The sequence below is a fragment of the Pangasianodon hypophthalmus genome, chromosome 15 (assembly GCF_027358585.1).
Source record: "Pangasianodon hypophthalmus isolate fPanHyp1 chromosome 15, fPanHyp1.pri, whole genome shotgun sequence".
Lineage (NCBI taxonomy): Eukaryota > Metazoa > Chordata > Actinopteri > Siluriformes > Pangasiidae > Pangasianodon > Pangasianodon hypophthalmus.
The window spans coordinates 5,812,376-5,832,500 of NC_069724.1; the positions used below are offsets into that span (position 1 = coordinate 5,812,376).

The following is a 20,125-nucleotide window of genomic DNA, read 5'->3' on the forward strand; positions in this document are numbered from 1 at the left end:
CAGGAGCTAATGAGCTGTACATTGTGTCTCTCTCGTTCTCTTTCCCACTCTGTGTTATTTACAAGGTGTAGCAGAAACAGGGATAAATGGCTGTGGAGGATCAAAGCTACATAACATTGGCTGAAAAGTATCATCTCATTCAATATTGGCCAATCAATAACAGAAGTGTTTCACCGACAAGATGAAGACGCCAGCCCTGTCAGATTAATGTATTAGCCTGCACGTGTGGGTGTGTGCACGTGTATTAATACTTGTGTCTCAAAAAATGTTGATGTTTCCCCAAGAGTAACTGGTCTAATTAATTTGAACACAACGTTTAATGCCAAATGGTATTTAAATCATATTTCATCTGATATTTTGAACACAAATATAATATGTGTATTGCCTGAAAGCAGATATTATACACGACTCAGAACGTGAAGTAGGTCACACATGGCTTATTATACACCAGCACTGCTGAATTCTCGATTCTGATTGGTCAGATGATGTTAATATATTTTCCATAATAACACAACTCTGACTACAGTGTCAGTAACAAGACCCATCACAGGTTTATATTAACTGATTCCATAACAGTTCATTCACAGGGACTTGTATGGTTGATGTGCTACATAATCTAAGACCAATAATAAAGAATTTTTCTTATTTAACAAAGAAAAATGGAATGAGTTTCCAGTGTCAGTCAGTAAATTTTGAATCAGTAAGTTTTCCAACATGGGAAAGTCTTCTGAAAAGACACATTTTTTTATCCATTTATATTTGCAGTGGATGTTGTAGAACATCCACAAAACAAGTTCTTGAAAAAAGTTCTAGTCTACCAGATGCATCACCAGATTATTACTGCACATCTAGTCATATTACGGGTGGAGAATCTAAACTTTCCTGAGGCACCTAATAAGTTAGCACTGGTGCAGAGAGGACATTATGTGTCATCATGATATACCCAATTAATTCATGTTAATGTTCACTAGAGTGTTGTATTTATAAATGTCTTATTTATATGTTCTGTAACTCCAACACCCATTCAGAATTTTGAATAAAAAAAGTGTTGATTGTCACACATTTAGAGAATGCAATGTGTGTGATACCCCTAAAGGATCTCAGCTAATTATAGAAATCTACCTGTAAATATTTCCTGAAAGCAGTGTTGTAGTCAACTGAAAAACAAGGAGAATTTAACGATACTACTACTACTACTACTACTACTACAGTTTCATGTTTTGTCCTCAGTCAACACAATTGTGTATTTCATACATTAAAGACTCATTAAAACAAAATGTGGTCATTTAAACGCTGTTTTATGTCAAGATCTAGCAATCCTAATTGCAGTTAATTCACTTTAAAAAATTTATTTTAAACCCTTAGCACAGACATGAATATTGAAAACTTCAGTATGATTTCAATCCATATAGTAACAAAGAAATGACTGCACAGCTGGCTCACCCACCAAATTAATCTTTGGTCATGGCTATTAGACAAATCAGTGTAATATTTCCTTTTTCAGAACTTTAATTGAGCGCTCATGTAAATAATATTGCACTATTTCTTACTAATGTTTCTTACATATTACTGCACAGCTCATTAAGACAGAAAAAAGGAGCATGATTCAAACATTAATCACGCGGAGACAGAAGCACACACCACGGCTGAAGCCTATAAACATTTTTCTTCTCCTGTTTTAACCCCTTAAAGTCTTCCATTATTATTCAGTTATTCACATCAGAGCAGATTATTCAGTAACTATTATGAATTATTCAGGAACTACATTAAACCTCATAGGAAAGTAGTTAGGATAAATCCCTCAGAACCAAACAACAGCAAGGCGATATCTATTGGTGGAATGGTTGTTTAGCTATTCAAAAAGAATCAGCAATCAGAAAGTGATGTTTTTGCCATTTTTGGTTGAAATTTTTGGTGACATCCCTAATAATTACAATTAACTGATGTTAAATATATACTTGTTTAATGTTGGCTTAGTTGAACATACAGTGATAGATTTTATTTCATATTAATAAACTCGAAACATTCTCCATTTACCTTGACATAAAGCGAGGGCTGAGAGCCCTGAGAACATGTGAGATCAGAGAAAGGGAAGTGGCTTACAAGTGATGTCAGTTAATATTGGAGAGTTGATTGGCTCATCTCCTGTTTTAATGGAGACAAAAAGACTGCTCTTTTTACATATTTTGTTTTACTTTGATTCACCCTCATACATATTTTAATTAATCACAAAAAAATGTAATACTTTAAGACCAGCTTATGATTTTGGTGAAAGAAATATTCAGAGACACATCTTTTAATATTGACTCAACTATTATGACCAGTGATTGTTTTTCTTTGCCTACTATGAATGAAACCGTTTAATGAATTTTTACTCTAGTTTCTAATTAACAAAACATTTATTTTCATTTTTGAAAATCTGTACAAGCACTGCAAATTTGCAATGATAAATACTGTAAGCATCCCTAAAATGATCTGTTCCTGCTGTGTGTATGCTTCATTAAAAAGATTAATTTCCTGATAACGTGTTGGTTTCCCATAATTGAAGTGGTACTACGTCATCAAGATACAGTTAAAAACATACAGTAGATCATTCATAGAGCTATAGCCCATTTTGCATGTTTCTAAATCCAAAAAATATCTAAATTTCAAACAAAAATGATTCTCACTTTGGCTGTCCTTTGGAGAGACAAAACACAGAGGGCAAGAAAATGGGTTCATGAGATTATCATCTCGATAAACTACCAGCTGTGGCACTATGATGACTGGTTCCAGGGCTATTTTAGGTTAGACAAAAACAAGTTTGATGTCTTTAAGGTTATATTAAACAGCTGTCTATCAGGGGATCTCCTGTGCACAGCTCTCTTCATGTCATTCTACAGGTTTTCAATAAGATTTAGATTTGGACTCTAACTGAACCATTTTACAGCTTTGAACTTCTTCTGAAGCTATTCCTTTGATGACTTGGATTTGTGCTTTGGGTCATTGTTGTGCTGGAAGGTGAAATGTTTCTTAATCTTCAGCTGTCTAACAGAAGCTTGCAAGTTTGTTTTGCCAAAATAAATTGGTATTTGGAGCTGTTCATGATTCCCTCTATCTTGACTAGAGTGCCAGTCCCAGTTGAAGAGTGACCCACCATAGTGAACCACTATGCTTCACTATGTGTATGGTGTTCTTTGGGTGATAAGCAGTGTTGTTTTTGTGCCAAACATATCTTTTAGAATTATGCCCAAAACATTCTACCTTGCTCTCATCAGACCATAACACATTTTGCCACATGGTTTGGGGTGATTTATACAGGCATAGGTGATTTGTTTTCCATGAGAAAGGGCTCCATCTAGCCACCCTACCCCATAGCCCAGACATGTTAAGAACCCAAGAGATTGTTGTCGCATGCAGGGTGTGACCAGTACTTCCCTTATATTCCTGCAGCTCCTTTATTGCTGATGTAGACCTCTTGGCAGCATCCTTGACAAGTTTGCTTCATGTCCTTTCATCAATTTTGGAGGGACATTCTGTACTTGGTAATATCACTGTGGTGCCCCATTTTCTCCACTTGTTGATGATGGCTTTCACTGTGCTCCATGGCACATGTAATGTTTTGGAAACTCTTTTGTACCCCTCTCTTTATCAAGAACTTCCAACACTGAAATCCCATACATGCTTTGTAAGCTCTTTGGATCATGGCTTCAACAGTTGGATGAAACCAAGAAGATGTCAAGAAAATCCTACAGAAACAGCTGATTATATCTTTGATCTTGGAGTTAATCAGAATCACTTCAGTGACGACAGGTGTATAATAACTACTATTTAACATGAGTTTGAATGAGATAGGTTAATTCTGAGCACAGTCATCTGCCCTATTATAAAAGGGTGTGCACACTTGTGCAGCTAAGTTATTATACTTTTTTTTTCTTTATCTTTTTTCCCCCTAAAATGTTTCTGTTTGTTTTTCACATTAAATTATTTGCTTGATGGAAAAAGATCTGACATGATTTATCTTGCAAAAATCTGCAATTTTAACAGGGGTGTGTAGACTTTTTATATCCACTGTATGAGGGCTCAAATTAATTAAATAATTAAAACTGTATGAGGGCTTAAATTAATAAAAATTAATTTAAATGAACTTTGAATGCAGCACCAAGGTGTCAAATCCAAATCCAAAAGGTTTTGATTGTTTTCCCATAAGTGATGAACTATAAAATTCTTTTTCTATTTTTTATAGATATACTATGGTATTTTTGTCTATAACACTACAGGACAGGGACAAAAAGCTCTGAAACACCAATTTTGATTTCAGGGGCACTTTAAATGGTTCCATGTATTTCAAACGTGCTGTAGCCTTGACTTGCTACTGTGAGACCCTTTGAGTGCTTTAACTGGAATACATTAAAAAAAAAAGAATTATTTTTCTAGCGCAGCTGTTTGACCAAATCCTCTTCGTTTCACCTATGTTTAAACATTTGTGCATGTATACACACTCTCTCTATAATCCATAACTTAGTAAACAAACACTGGGGTACATCAAGCCTGCTGCTTGATCTTCCAGTTGTCATTTTATTACACAGGACATATGACACTTTCGCATGACACTCAGCTGCTTGATATGCATGACTTGTGAGGCACGCAGCCACGCAAATCAGTTATTATCTTTAAATGCCTAAAGGGCAAAGGCTTCATGTTGACACTAACTGAAAGAGAAATTACATTCAATAACAGGATGATATTCAGGAGTTTGGTCACATTCAAGCTAAGTAGCCATGCTGTAGGCTGCTTGAAAAAGAGTACACACTGAATAACAAATAGTACTACAGGTTCAGTGTGTATGAACCATCCATTATAGTGACATTATGCTTAGTTTTGTTAGGAGGGAGCAACCAATAATGTCCTTAACCAGACAACAAAAACAGCATTAACAGCTCAATTAATTTCCTCCTGCTGCTTCCTTGCTTGTTAATCCAAAGGGAGTAAACACACAAACACACATACACACAAGCTTGTCTTACTACCCTTGTGAGGACCTTCCATTGATGTAATCATTAATGCAGCTAATTAATGCTATGCTACACATATTTCTCATGGCAGCCACATTGTAGGGACATTTGGCCCCACCAAGATATAAAAACATGCCCACACACACTCACACACACACACACACACACACACACATGGATACACACTCACCTGCAGATCAGTTTAGGAAAGTAAATTCTATCTTTCCAGTTTCTTTCCTGATCAGCATGTCTCAGGAGAATTGTCATTGAAATGTGACAAGATGATCAAACTACTATATATACAGTGTCACTGCACTTTCATTAGAACACCAGAATCATTTTAATAGTGTGCTATAGTTAAAAAAAAAAGTGCATATAAGTAACTAAATCTCAGTGGATAATTAGTAAATAACATGCAATCCACATAACAGCTCTTTGCATTATCAGGTCACTAGGAGATATAAGCAACGCCTCCTCATTTGTTACTGCACTAATAGAATCTATTAATTAGCATTACCTCTCAAATATTTAAAGGTGTTTGAAGTGCACAAATCTAAGTCTAATATGCACAGCTAATTAGAAGTCTCAGTGTTTCGGCTAAACAGGCACCGGTTCTTGAACTCAGGAGTGTAAAGGGTACTCACGGTCACTGCAGCGGGGGCCGCCGTATGTGGTCATGGTGCAGTCGCAGGTGAAGCCTTCCCACTGCTGGAGACACACCCCCTGATGTGAGCACGAGTCCTCGGAGCAGGTCGTGCCTGGGCCAGCTGGAGGAATGGAAGAACCATAGATATGAGAACACAGTACATTCTACAGGAGTACAGGAGTGGACAAATCATTAGCCCAGGCACATGAGACAAACAGATTTCATATCCAGATATCAATAACCAATAACTAAGGTTCGGAAATTAGAATACAGTGGCAAAATGGCAGGTTTTGGTCATGTAAAAATGAAACCAAGATAAATCATGTTATAAAAATTATATATGTATGTATAATGTATATAAAATTATATATGTATAGCCCATTCTAGATGGATCTAGAATGTTTTTACAAGAAAGAGTGAGAAAATATTGCCAAGTCAAGATGTTTTTTATTGCCATGTCAAAAAGTTTTTTTATTTTTCCTATTTTTCCCTAAAATGTTTTTGATTTTTTCACTTAATTTTTATATTGTAATTTCACTTTGAGGGTGGAAAAAGTTCTGACATGATTTGTCTTGGTTTCATTTTTTTTACATCACAAAAACTTGCCATTTTAATGGGGGTGTGTAGATTTTTAATCCACTGTAGGATGCTTCTGTAGAAAAAAAGCTAACATAAACTAATGTAGGCATTATTAGGTAATAATATTTATTATACTGATTAGAATAAATTTTTTAATGAATGCATTACGCTGGTTAATCACATTTTTTTGGACACCAGCTGCTGTGATGAGAAACAGGGATTAGCCAATCAAGATGAAGCATTTTATCCTGTTTCTTTTTGAAAGCCACTAGCCAGTAGTTACACTATTAGCACAGAGACGAGGAGGTCAGAAGGAGTAGTTTGTACTAGTATTAGCCGCTGAGGTAGTTTACTGGAAAAGAAAAGTAGATCAGGATTTATAATATATGATGTAATTTTCCCTTGTTATTAACATTTTATTTTAATTACTTTCTGTGGAACTGTCATAAAGGTCTTTTACGGCAAAGATATTAATGCTACTGCTGTCTGACATTCACTTGAAATGCATGAGTGTGTCAGACTTACCAATTTAATGTACAGATCAGGAAAACAATCTTGATAATTTTTTTCTTATATTTCCTCATCCCACCAAAATTAATTTCTGGTTATGCCACTGCCAGCACAACAAATACGTGCTTCTGAATTGTTTTTGATGTTAGTGTGATCAGTGCAGCACACAGGCATTGAAATTTAACCCAAATTTCAGATTGCGGTCAAGCCAGGCATGGTAGAAACCAGAGTGCACATACATACGGCAGTTTATGGTAACTACCCTTGAATTAGGAGAAAAAAGGCTACCACTTAAGTAATGTGAGATGTGTTCATAGACAAATTGTAGAGCAGTAGTGCTTGACACATGTTGTAGAGTATTTTTTTCCATCCACAGTTTGTGTTAATCATTCTCTAATTTTCATCTGAGTCAGTTTTTCTTACCACAGGACCTGTTAGCTGGGTATCTGGGTCGGAAATCACCTGTTTTTCAAAGCAGAAGCGGCACTGAGGTGTTTCAAATCCCCAGTAGCACAGCTACACACACTACCAATTGTCACATCTGCTCCGTGTACTCCAGTTCCCAGAATCCTTTGCCAAACAACAAAATACAAACTTGGTCACATGATCTGTGACATAATCTCCTTTCATTAGTTCTACCTGTTCCCTGTTAGCACACTCTTGGCTGTTTTTCGTGGCATTTTACTAGTGAGGTTACTGAGCCTTCAGTGTGTGTACTTCACTTGTCTCGGAGGAAGCAAGTGTTAGCTTTCACCCTCCCCACTTGTTAGCTGTTGTATGACAGAGGAGAGTTAGCGGGTGGGAATTGACAAATGATCAAATTAGAGATGTAATGGGGAAAATTACAATGAAATAAACAAAAGAAACAGAAACTCACCGTCACATCCTTTCTCCACTTGGCCCACCTTATGTAGGGCATCACTGATGAGGTCTGGCAGCCTGCCGTTGAGGTCCACAGAAGCCAGGCAGCCCTGATAACCGTCTCGAGATGCTATCAACTTAGGCAGACTGTTGTACATGCTCTTCCCCACACCACCAATGTACAGCTCCCCTAAAAAATCAGACAAGGTTTTTACCAAATCTGAGATTAATGTGGTATGCATGTAAAAAAATAAAGAAAATAAACAAAGTCATTCATCATATAACAGATGAATATGGCAGGATAAGCATTTCATCTTCTGAGTGGTACTTCATAAGATAAGATAAGCCTTTTGTTTTTATTAATAATCACTTGATACCTTTTACTTTTGGTGTTCAGAAGAATAAGAGAAAATGTGCTTCCAGAAATGAGTATCAAATTGCACAGGATATGAACCTGTGGTTTGCACACAGACACACACATTCACACACACATCTGCAGTGTGGTTATACTGTACACATAGCTAGCACAGAATGAGAATCAGTTGCTATGTAGGTACTAATTCTTAGCAATTACATCCTGTGGAAGTGGCTAAAGATGGAGAAGGACCCTCTAATCACCTGGCTGAGGAAAGCATGCTTAGAGGGCATTATTTGTGAGTGAAATTTCTATCCAATTTCACTGAGCTTTGGCAGAAAGACAGGCAATTATGCTCTATAACTGACAAGGAGAAATACATATGGCAATTTCCAGCCCACTGTGCAGAAGTCTGCTTTCCCTGGTTGTATGCCGAAACATGCTTTTTCTGCCTCAAATTGACTAAGGCCAATTAGATCATCATTTAAGGTGCCTTTAAAATGCGTTGAGTTTGATCCAACAGCAGGGACATGGCGTTTTCATAATTTTGCACTTTTTCTGTATTTACTGGCCTCTTCCCACACTTTATAAATATAAAAACAGCACCTCCATATTTTCTACATGATTCTCATATGAAAAATGTTCCTACTTATCGACTCATACCAAAAAAAAGAAAAGAAAAAAGAAATGAATACAAATGGTGTATACAATTCATAACAAGCAGGCGTTCATAATTTGAAGTCAGATCCCAAAAACTGCTAATTTGTGTGCATTCTGATAAATTGCCTGCAAGATGTAAACGAGGTTGTTTGCATTAGCTGACTGCTAATGTGGAGAGTTCGGCTCTCAGAGAGACTGCTGAAAGAGTGAAACTAAAACTTGCCACATGTATTCATAATTAAATGTTAAGTATAACAGTTAAAGCAGTGAGATGTGCCAAAAGAAACTTCAAAACACAAAATAAAAGAGCATGAATGTATGCTCTGTTTATATGCTCCTTGAAAATGTGTGGTGTATTTTCTCACTTTTTTCCAGCTGTTATCAAGTTGGGACATATTTTTACATACATAAGCCTTACTATTGTGAGAATCATTTCAAGTCAATTTCTTCCCCAATTCGCACTCACTAACTAACTCTCCGCTATCTTATGAAAGCTACCAACCAGGAAGGGTGAAGGTTAACACGTGCTTCGTCCAAGACTCGTGAAGCCGACTACCACAACTTTTTGACCTGATGCTCACAGGGCAGCGTAACACACTCAGAGGAAAGTGCTGTCTACCCTCTTCCTCATATATGAGCCCACAGAAGCCAACGATTGTCAAGAGGGTATACCATCCCTCCTTCCCTGAGAGCATGGCCAATGCAGGCTGTGGCATTATTGGGATTCAAACTCACAATCACACAATGACAGGGTGAATGTTTTTCTGTTGCATCACTCATGTGTTGTTTTATTTTGTGTTCATTAAAGCTTGCATTCTTAGAAAACGTTTTTCTATTTTAATAGAAGGGAATGGAAGGAATAGAAGATAGTACATTCTATATCACAACCTGCACACAAGCTCTGTTAGCAAAAAAAAAAACTTCAATTTTACATGCATGGCAAAACATTTCTATTTGAGGATATGGCATAAATGAATTTCCTCATTTTCACAGCCAATGCTCTGTGCAGATCTGAAGCAGGCCTACAGTAATGTCCTGCCAGCTACCTCAGGAGAATGATTCACAGTCCGAGCAGGTCATGGGAAACAGTGTGGGCACACCATTAGCTCTACGTGTCTCACTGTTATAGAAGGGTTATTGGGGAGACTTCAATCACACACATCCAATTATACACCCAATACTCATCCGATGGATGAATGGAGCGGGGAAGCACGGAGGCCCTTTTGTTGCAAGGTGGGAGCAAAATCAATTGCTTTCAGACGAAGGAGTTGCACTGGAACTGTAAAAATGACATCCCCATCCATGTGTCTGGAGCGATGTGATGGGGCACAACTGAGTTATATCCCTGCTGGTGAACACTATGTAAGGAAGGCAGGGAAATTTGCTGTGTTCCATGACCACTAGCCCTGACTACATGATCAGAACCCTGCTATAACTGTTACCATTTCCAACTGCTACTACCTCAAGCACCAACAGTGTACGTCCTCCAATTACACAACCAATCTGACACAACTAAAATTTTATGTGATTAATGTGGACATCAACAAATGCTAATGGTAGATATACATGTAAACTTTCTCATGTTCATGTTCTTAGCTGATGTGTATATAACATATGGATATAACATTTTATTTAAACCTATAGTCATAGGGCTAGGATTATGGTTAAGGTTACAGAATCCAGAGCACTTCAGCTTCCAAACCTAAGATTCTAGCAGATAACAGCATGCAGATGTATGCAGACTAAATTTCACTTTTCCATTTAAAAACACTTGTTATTTTTAACAATTTTTATTAAAATTTTTGCATATATGAATACTTTTGGGCTAGGATTAGGGTTTTAAAAGTTTTAAAACCAAAGATGTGTGTGTATATATATATATACATATATATATATATATATATATATATATATATATAGGGTGTCCCAAAAGTCTCCATACATGGGGGAAATTAACACTTTTTAGCTAAATATCTTCCAAAATTTTTTATACTTAGTTTATATTATTTTTATTTTTCAGATAGCCTTTACAAATGCCTTTGACAGAAGAAAAGCATTTTGAAATCATTCTCATGGCTAGATCGGGAAGCTGTCGCAAGGTTGTGATGGATATGCAATTACATGCATAACACCAGATGTGTTGATACAGGTTCATCATGACTGGGAGAGACGACTCCATGTGTGTTTACAAAGAAATGCCAATCATGTAGAGGATGTTTTGTTAATATAGAAAGTTACATTTTGCTAAAAAGTGTTAATTTCCCCTATGTATGGAGACTTTTATATGCAGCAGGTAACGTTGCTGTTTGATCCTGAGTTACTGTCTGTGTGGAGTTTTACATGTTCTCCTTGTTTCCGTGTGGGTTTCCTCCAAATTCACCAGAAACAGGAATCTAATGCTACTGAGGGCACAGGCTCACTGGACAGCTGAAATCTGAAGAATCTCAATTTCTACTGCTATATGCAGATGGTAGGGTCAGAATTTGGCACAAACCCATAGACCCAATCTGCCTTGTGTCAACAGTTCTGGCTTTTGGTGGTGGTTTAATGTTGTTGGGAATGTTTTTCTGGCACACATTTGGCCACTTAATACCAACTGATCATCGTTTAAAATCCACAGCCAAACTGGGTATTGTTACTGACAATGTGCATCTCTTTATGGCATGATAATGCTCTGTGTCATCTTAATCTGGGTCCATGAACATGACACTGTACTTCATTGGCCTCCCCAGTCACCAGACCTGAATCCAATAGAGCATCAGCTTTATTCAGAGAATTAGCACCAGTATTAGTATGGCAGATGTGTGTGGTCCTGTAAGCATTCTGGCTCAGCCACTACCCCAAACACGATGCAGATTTTCCAACCTAACATCAGGTTTGGATGTAGCCCACATCCCCGTACATAACACTGCAACTTCACGCTGGCATATGCTGACTCACTCAAATTAATTGAGAGGAAATGATTCCAGTAACTTTCAGATCAATGAAACAAATTAATCTTAAACAGTTGTGAGCGTCACAAAAGCAGCCAATTCTTCAGGAAAATAGCTCAATTAGCAAATACCTCACCAAGAAGCTTGGCATAAGCATTCTGACTGTATTATCACACCAACAAATAGAGCAGGTCAACCATTACTCTCTATTGATGGATCCAAAATTCATGCATCACTGCCAGCCAATTCGTCCCATTTGAGGATGCTCATTTTTCACATCACACTAACGGCCCAGAGCTGGAAGATTTCTGCAAACCCTTCTCCCCATTCCCCCACCCCCAAATCTATGCTGCATAATTGCTTGAGCAATTACAACTGACACATACTGTGAGACTATTCTTCTGATGTTTAAAGGACTCGTTCTAAAGAAAGGAAATAAAAGGGCCCTTGGAGCCTGTTGTACTGACAGCAGGAAATGTCGCTTTGCAGCCTTATTTGATTTAGACTTTATTACATATGAGGACTGAAAATCAAATTGACTTGATTTTTTTTCTTTGCTACACAAATGGCTGTTTATCAAAGCAGACTTCTAATCCTGAGGAAATATCGCCCTCTTCGATGTGACCATAAAGCTGGAGAAAACCAAAGAAATGAAGAAAAGCATGACCATGATTAATAAACACAAATGAACAAGTTTTTATTCTTTCATTTATATTTGTAGTTTATTGTGCAGAAAATGCTTTGAAAACTCCAACAGAGCTTAGTCATTGTGAATGATGCACACTTATGAACCAGAGCCTATTCTGGGAACACAGGGTGTGAGGTGGGAATACACCATGGATGTATGCCAGTAACCTGAGCTTAGGATCAGACCGGTGGTACCACCCGCTGCACCATAATGCTGCCCATGCATACTTTATTATTATTAATTTTCTTAAAGTGACGACTCAACATTTTGTCAAGCTAAAAAAATAATCTCTGTGTACAAAAAGACATAACCTCAATTACTGCATTTTATCCTCTGTGTATAATGTGAAGACATCAGCACTGCTTATTTAGCAAAATGAAGGTGTTGTATAATCTTGAAGATGTAGTCACTTAAGACTTGAGGTGCTTTATAAGATACGACAATCAAAATGATACGGATGACTGACAACCTTCAAAGTCAAAGGAAAAAGTAAATTAAAATTTTAAAACACACACTCTACACGCTATAGTTTTTTCCTGCAGTGTATGCAATCCTATAGGATTTCATTTAAACATTAAAAAAGCAAACTGAATGCAAAATGATGTTGCAAGGAGGATGCTTTTGAGATGAACTGATGTTGCCACAGACTTTCATTAACCTCTCTGGGAGATACAAATGCAGAAAAAATACAACAGATGAGTCCATCTGTGATACTTTTTGTCCATTAATATTGATCACTTGCAAAAGAAGAGATATAAATTGTCACCTCTGTAATCTATTAGAGTAAATGAATAGGCAGTGAAACAATATTTGTTGAGACAAAGGTCAATATTTACACTCAATATGAGACTAGTTATTTATCATTTAACATGTAGTCGTTTATACAGAGAATCAATCTTCTGTGTTCAATTTATTCTCTTGTTTATTAACTTGTGCATTATTTGAGATATGCCAAAAACTGAAATCCGAAGAGTTTTTTTTAAAGAAGTCTTTTAAGTCTTTTAGTCTACCAGACTAAATTAGCTATGCCTTATTTGTCTGAAAGTGGAAACATTGCATTCTTGTTCTAGTTACAATATGCAGATTGAAGCTGAATTTAGTTTACTGCAGAATCATTACTCAATATACTCCAGCAATAACCACACAAGATTGAATCAGGTTTCCTAGTTTGCAAATGTGAAATCATAAGCCCAAATTGACTCTTTTCCAGAAGGCACTGCTGTTGTTCTTCTAACTATGAACAGAAAAATGAATTGTACTAGAGGTAGAGGTAAATGTACATTGTGGGAGATTTTTTTAATGTCTAAAATCGATGTACCTGGTGAGCTGACAGTTTTATAAATAGCTCCAAGGATCAGCTGCTGATTACAGTTTTCATGGACCCAAACTTAAATACAAGAAAAATGGCTAGCTGGAATTGTATGACAGGATTTTAATAGCATTTTCAGAAGGGTCCCGAAAAGGTCAGAAGGATTTTCCCAAGGCCCAGAGAATGTGCCTTTTTTTTTTTACCCATGTCCTATCATTAATCTAGTTTAGAAACAGTTGAATTTTGAACATGGGGAGCATTTGAGAGGATGGGTTTAAAGATGTAGTGCTACCTTTGAGGTCCAAGTTGCGGGCTCCATTGGAGTGCTGGGTGACAGTGCGGGAGTCGATCTTAAGTGTGTGCACATTGCTGTCATCTCGAGACACCACCACATTGTGCCACTGGTTGTCGTTGAGTGGCTTGTCGGAGTTGCCCTTCATGAGTGATGGCCCATTGCCCAAGTCGAAGACATAATGGATATACCTGCAAAACATCAATGAAAATCCAGGAATACAGATAATAGGTCAATTTTTTTTTTTCATTACAATTACTTTGCATAGCACTTTTAACAATAGACAATGTCATAAAGCATACATTTCCCAATCATGTGTATAGTCCACCCTTGGCTCACGGAGTGGTTGAAATCTTTTGTTCACGTTTCAGGCCACGAGCTTCAGGATCTTTATTATATGTGTGCAATGGAAGGTAAATTGAATTGAGCAGGTCAAGAGCTTCAAATAATGTTCATGGTTGTGGCATGGTTGTCGATGCCAGATGGGCTGGTTTGAGTATTTCAGAAACTGCTGATCTCCTGGGATTTCCACACACAACAGTCTCTAGAGTTTACACAGAGTGGTTCAAAACCCAAACCAAAAAAAATAAAAAAACATCCAGTGAGGGGCAGTTCTGCAGACGGAAATGCCTTGTTGATGAGAGAGGTCAGAAAAGAATGGCCAGACTTGTGCAAGCTAACAGGAATGATACAGTAATTCTTCATTTACTGAAGATTCATGTTCAAATAACAGGAAGCCACTGGGAATTTTGCCCACCTGTATGTTAGAGACTTAAAAAAAATTCCAGAATATGAAAATTAATAGAAAATTAAATTAATATTTTTTACATAGGTGGGTCACCTGGGAAATTTAGAAACAAGCTATACTTCAGTAACACATAAAACAAACAAACGAATAAATAAATACATAGATAAATAAATAAAAACACATTCCATGATTTATACAGTAGAGTTGAATGATTTCTTATAAAATCTTTAAATTGTTTGTTTGTTGGTCAGCTGAATTGGACTGGACTGGATTGGATGGATTTAATTGGATTGGATAGTGTTACTTTTCCATTAGAAATGTTTGGTACTTTTGGCATTAAAAACAAACAAACAAACAAACAACAACAACAATAATAAAAATAATAAACAAATACAAACAAATTAATAAATTAATAAATAACCCTACATAAAATTATGGGTTTTTTTTTTACAAGTAAGAATCACAATGCATCAAGAATGAATTTTATACTTAATATCCTTAATATATACTTAATATACTTAATATCTTTCTACACAATTATAACTGATTGCCTTTCCACTGTGTGGAATGAGTTCTGTTATATGTTATTTAATCACAAGCTTAATCAAATTCCACTATCCAGTGTTACCCAGAGTAGGATGTGTCTCTCTTAATGTTTCTTCTTTTTGTCAACAAAAAATAGATTTTGTTAAAAACACCATACAAATAAAATGGAACTAAATAACGTAACGAGTCTGTATTTGAGGGAAGGTGAGAGAGATAAGAGTGTGTGTAGGGTGTAGAGGGACAGTGATAGGAAGAAAATGTATGTAGAAGATGGAGACAGAAAGAGAGTGTGTGTGTGTGTGTGCGTGTGTGTGTGTGCGTGACAGAGAAAGAGAGGGAGGGGGAGCAGTGTATGCAGTGAGCACTCATTACAGTGTTCTCATTCAGCATGCAGCAGCAGGCAGCAGTAAGAGACGAGGCCACCTGCTGTCTAATTGCTCGCTGAATGACTGGCTTTCTGGATGGTGGCAGCACACAAAGTTAAACATCTGAGGGTCCTTTCCTTTTACAATGCCAATTCTCCCCCCACTGAATAAATGAACTCTAGAGTGAAACAGGGGTTTGTACCTTTACATGCCACAAAGCAAAAAATGGATTGAATAATCCCAATCCGCTTGAAACTGCTTCACAGTCAAGAAGAACAGCAGTGCAATGCTTAAGCATTAACACAGGAAGTAGGATCACAAGTAATCTGCTAAAAAAAACACACTTACTAGATTCTTGATCTCAGCATCCCATGTCCCATTACACCATTACTCAGTGATCTCCACATTAGCAATACCTGACCATCTTAAACCTTTCATATTGGTCGCAATAACTATTGCCAATAAGACTATATTACTTACCTGGAAAGGCAGAACCAAAGTATCCACAGACACACTGGCTTAACTGGTATGTGACTTATTCGCAACACCTTCTATATAAGGAATTGTTGATTACTGTTCAGTCACGAGCATATGATGCACTTCAATGTATCCAACTTTCACTTGAATTTATGCCATGTTCCGCACCAATGTGCTTTCACCACACCCACCTCTACCACTACACTATTTAAATAGCATAAACTCAGAACATTATTAAATCATTTTAAAAATCCTGGTCACCTTTTTTACAATATAATGAGAGTTGCTCCTTCCATCCACACTCGACCACTGAAGCATACGCTTACAATTTTTGGTTTTTCCTTTATTCTTTCTTTTGTAATCATGACTCCATTGTGGATTTGTTGTTGTTTATTGTTGCTGTAATTCAAAAAACAATGCCGTCATAAAGAGTCAGGATCACTCTCTGAAAGTGTTAGCGTTTTATTCTAGATGCTAGATGTAGTGCTAGATCAAGCTTCAAATTTAGATAAACTATCGCTACATTGCGTAGGCTACAACAGAACATCTTTGGTGAAGTGTCAGCTTTTATACTGTGTATATACAGTACTTCAGAAAAAAAAGCAAAATGATGAATTAAGCTAGCTAACTTGTTAACAGTATGTGCCAAGTCCAAACTGAGCACCAACTCCAAACTGGTGCTTGTCTGCCAAAATTGGTTGGGCTTGCTTTCCATTATGTTATGGCTTAGCCTACAGTTGTCATCCTGAATTATTTCATTATCAGATGACACTTACCACAGTTCTGCTTCTTTGTTTCATCATCTTTTTGTTTACTCTTTCTGTCCTCTTTATTATGAAAAGAGAGAAGATTCAAAATAAATTTATTCCACATGCTAGAGAGATGTGGCACCCTTTGGGGGGGTTCCTGGTATTGTGTTGGACATTACCAACAGAGGTTTTGTGGAAGTTTGGCACTTTGAGATTTGACATTTTCGTAGACTTAATGTTGGTCTTCAAGGGGGCCCTAAGCAATAGCCTGCCTTACATGTCCTCTGCCTGTATTAAAAACTGGAGAAAACAAAACAAATTTCTAGCAGTAAGACACAATTATATGTTATAGATTACATTATCGTTACGGTAGTAACTCCCCCAAAAACAAAGACACATTCCTCATATATGTGCTGATATTCCTGTTCAATTTGCTCTAATTAGGATATAAAGCCTAAGACAGTCATGACAAAATTTCTTTTCAAAATATCTTTCTGTTGTTCAGTTGATTCTGTGTTATATTTTGGATTGTTGACTTATTACAGGATATATCCACTTTTCCAGCACTGAACTTAGCTCTGCCTCCAGACAGCACTTTTTCCTCCCTTTCCTGCTATAAAAGGCAAGTAGTTTCATAATCTCACAAGGTGTGGGTTCAGTTGGAGAAAATAAGGATACCACTGTTTATAATGCTATTGCAATTCGCCTGATCATCAGCAGAGGATGCTAACAATGACCAACTATAATAGGATCATGTGCATTAGATTACTGGTCATAAAAAAAAGAAATAAGCACATCTCTATGTTCTCTGAGGCTGGTCACCAATTGAAAACACAACTAAGTAGACTGATTTCTCTCCAAATCGACCATCTAAACTTAGCCTCTGCATCTGTCATACGATGAATCATCAAACATTCCTCCAAGCGTTTCCTTTATGCCGGCGCCAGGAGAGCAGTGGATAATATTTCGAATGAAGCTTGAGTCATTCTCCAACTTCTCTGATTTACATAAACTCCCAAAGTAGGAACACTCTGACTGAAAAAAAATCCTACATTAAGTGTTTGCTTATTTGATGTGCCTCCGCAGCATCTGTTCAAGTCATGGCAACTATGCTAGTTACAGACGTTTTCACCCAGAAACACTAATCAAAATGCAGCTGAAGAGAAACAGACTACAAGACGAGGCTCGAGAAGAGACAGAAGAACCGTTTGGCCAATCACATGGTTCTGTGGTTAGAGAAAGAGCATTTTTAGTGCCAAATCAGGAGCTATCTAAAATGAGTAGAGATGTTCAGACATATTCAGGCATTAAAGCACCATTTTAGTCTCTTTAGAAAATAATTTTTGAGGACTTTTACAACTCAGCAGCTGTTCCTCGTCAAAGGTAGAATTTAGAATAACAAACATCTTGCATAAGTAGTACTTACTTTTTCATTTATTAGATTACATTACAATTCTCATTACAAATGCTGGATGCTATTGTCAGCAAGCAAGAAACCAAAGCTGCTAACGCTATATTAAACTGATATACGTATATTAAACTCAGTAACACATCAGTGAAAGGTCGCTATTATGTGTTATATAATATATTAACTTAGAATATACTGGATTGAATAATATGAAAACAATATAAATATATATTTACATATGCAGATTATTGGTGGATTACAGTGACATACAGGATTTTTATGTACTAGAGTAACAAAAATATATTGTATTTTACAGTGTGCTGTTGCGTGCTGGAATCTTATTGGCCAGACGGTGTTGATTACTTTGCTCTAACAGCAGCAGTAGCGCAGGCTACACGGGCTGCATATCAGTGAGCTCATTCTAATATGTTAACATTTCTATACTAACAACTTACACAGAGACTTGTACGATTGATGCTCCACATAAATGTTTTTAAAAATGTGAGTAATCATTGATTTTCTGTGCCATGTACATGTGATGTAGTACCATGACAAGCTGTATATTTTTGTCTTACTTACAGAGAGAGAGGGAAAAAAAGAGGCTAGTGAGGGAGTGACTATTGCTGCTGCTATAATGTAAGTGATAACAGGAACTAACCCGTTTTGGAGATGTTCTGCAACATGTAACTATAAAGGTATAAAATGTAGGATGTGATCATTATAAATAAAAAAAAAAACGCTGTGGTCTAAGAGGAATAAAACACTTCAGGATATGCTGTTATAAGAAAATAAGAAACAACATTAGTGATCATTTTCCTATGAGCTTTGTCATGCTGGAACAGGTTTGGGCCTCTTAGTTCCAGTGAAGGGAAATCTTAAAGCTAAAGCATACAAAGACATTCTAGACAATTGTGTGCTTCCAACTTTGTGGCGATAGTTTGGGGAAGAACCACATATGGATGTTCAGGTGTCCACATACATTTGGCTAGATATAGTGTAATTAAAATATGTTGATGGGAAATGTGTGGAAATGTACACACATATTTCTGTAAGAGACACAATCCTGCAAAAGTCCCAGTACAGTGTTTATGTTTTATGATGTGAGAGCATGAGGGGTTAGGCATCAGTGGCCAAAAATATGGCTGGATATTTTAGCATATTTCACCTCTTTTTATTCTAAACACACAATCTCAGTGATTTTATTGATCAGCTCTACCTTTTTCTACTCTATATATTCCCTGCATTTATAGCTAATAGGATTAGATTGCTTTAACCTTTCAAGCTTAAAGGGTTTCTAAGGTCCCCACTGGGACTATAAGCACCACAGTGTCTGAAGAAATCAGGTTTTCTCAACACTCACCCTTTGACCAGCTCCACCACGATGAAGTCACTGCCGTCTCCGGAGTTGAACAACAGCAGGCCGTCAGGGCTGGTGGTCTTGAACTGGAAGAACAGGTGCATGGAGGTGTAGGCCTGCAGGGTGGACAGAGCCAGGTAGCTGCCTCTGGTCCTGAAGCTCACCGGCTTGGCCACGATGCGACGCATGCCGAAGCGGGCATTCAGCTCGCAGTACGATATGTCGCCATTCTTGCACTGGTCCAGGTAGGGCACGCCGTTAAACGAAAGGCCCTGTAGGTGCCCAATAAAGTTGGAGGGCATGACAGAAATGAAGCGGCGCTCTGTCATGATGCCAGTCTCGATATGGTGGAACTCCAGCTGTGTGTGTGCTCCGCTCATCTGGCCTGGAGAGTTTGAGAAACCAGCTTGAGTGGGGAGTAGTACTGGTCTTTGTCCATGTTAAATTTTAATCTATCTAAATATTTTATACCATCAGAGAGAATGCACAATAGCAACAGAGCTACAATGTGCACTCACACCACATATACTATGAAGGCTGAAAATTGTGCCATAAGCAAAGAAGACATAAGGCCAGGTTGCAGGGAATCCGGAGTCTATCCTGGGAACACTAGACATTCACACACTCATTCAGCTTTATATATATATA

General features: G+C 37.3%; 1 protein-coding gene across 14 annotated transcripts in view; it reads right to left on the minus strand.

Moving 5' to 3' along the window:
• The window catches only part of nrxn2a (neurexin 2a), a 342,233-nt gene that overhangs the window by 152,673 nt on the left and 169,435 nt on the right, over window positions 1-20,125 (minus strand). For all 14 annotated transcript variants that reach the window (XM_034311208.2, XM_026938618.3, XM_053240211.1 and 11 more), the window contains 4 exons: window positions 19,481-19,862; window positions 13,828-14,018; window positions 7,607-7,780; window positions 5,639-5,761 (listed from right to left, as the gene is read on the minus strand). In XM_034311208.2, the coding sequence (XP_034167099.2) occupies window positions 5,639-5,761; window positions 7,607-7,780; window positions 13,828-14,018; window positions 19,481-19,862 (870 nt within the window). The remainder of the gene's footprint in view (window positions 1-5,638; window positions 5,762-7,606; window positions 7,781-13,827; window positions 14,019-19,480; window positions 19,863-20,125) is intronic.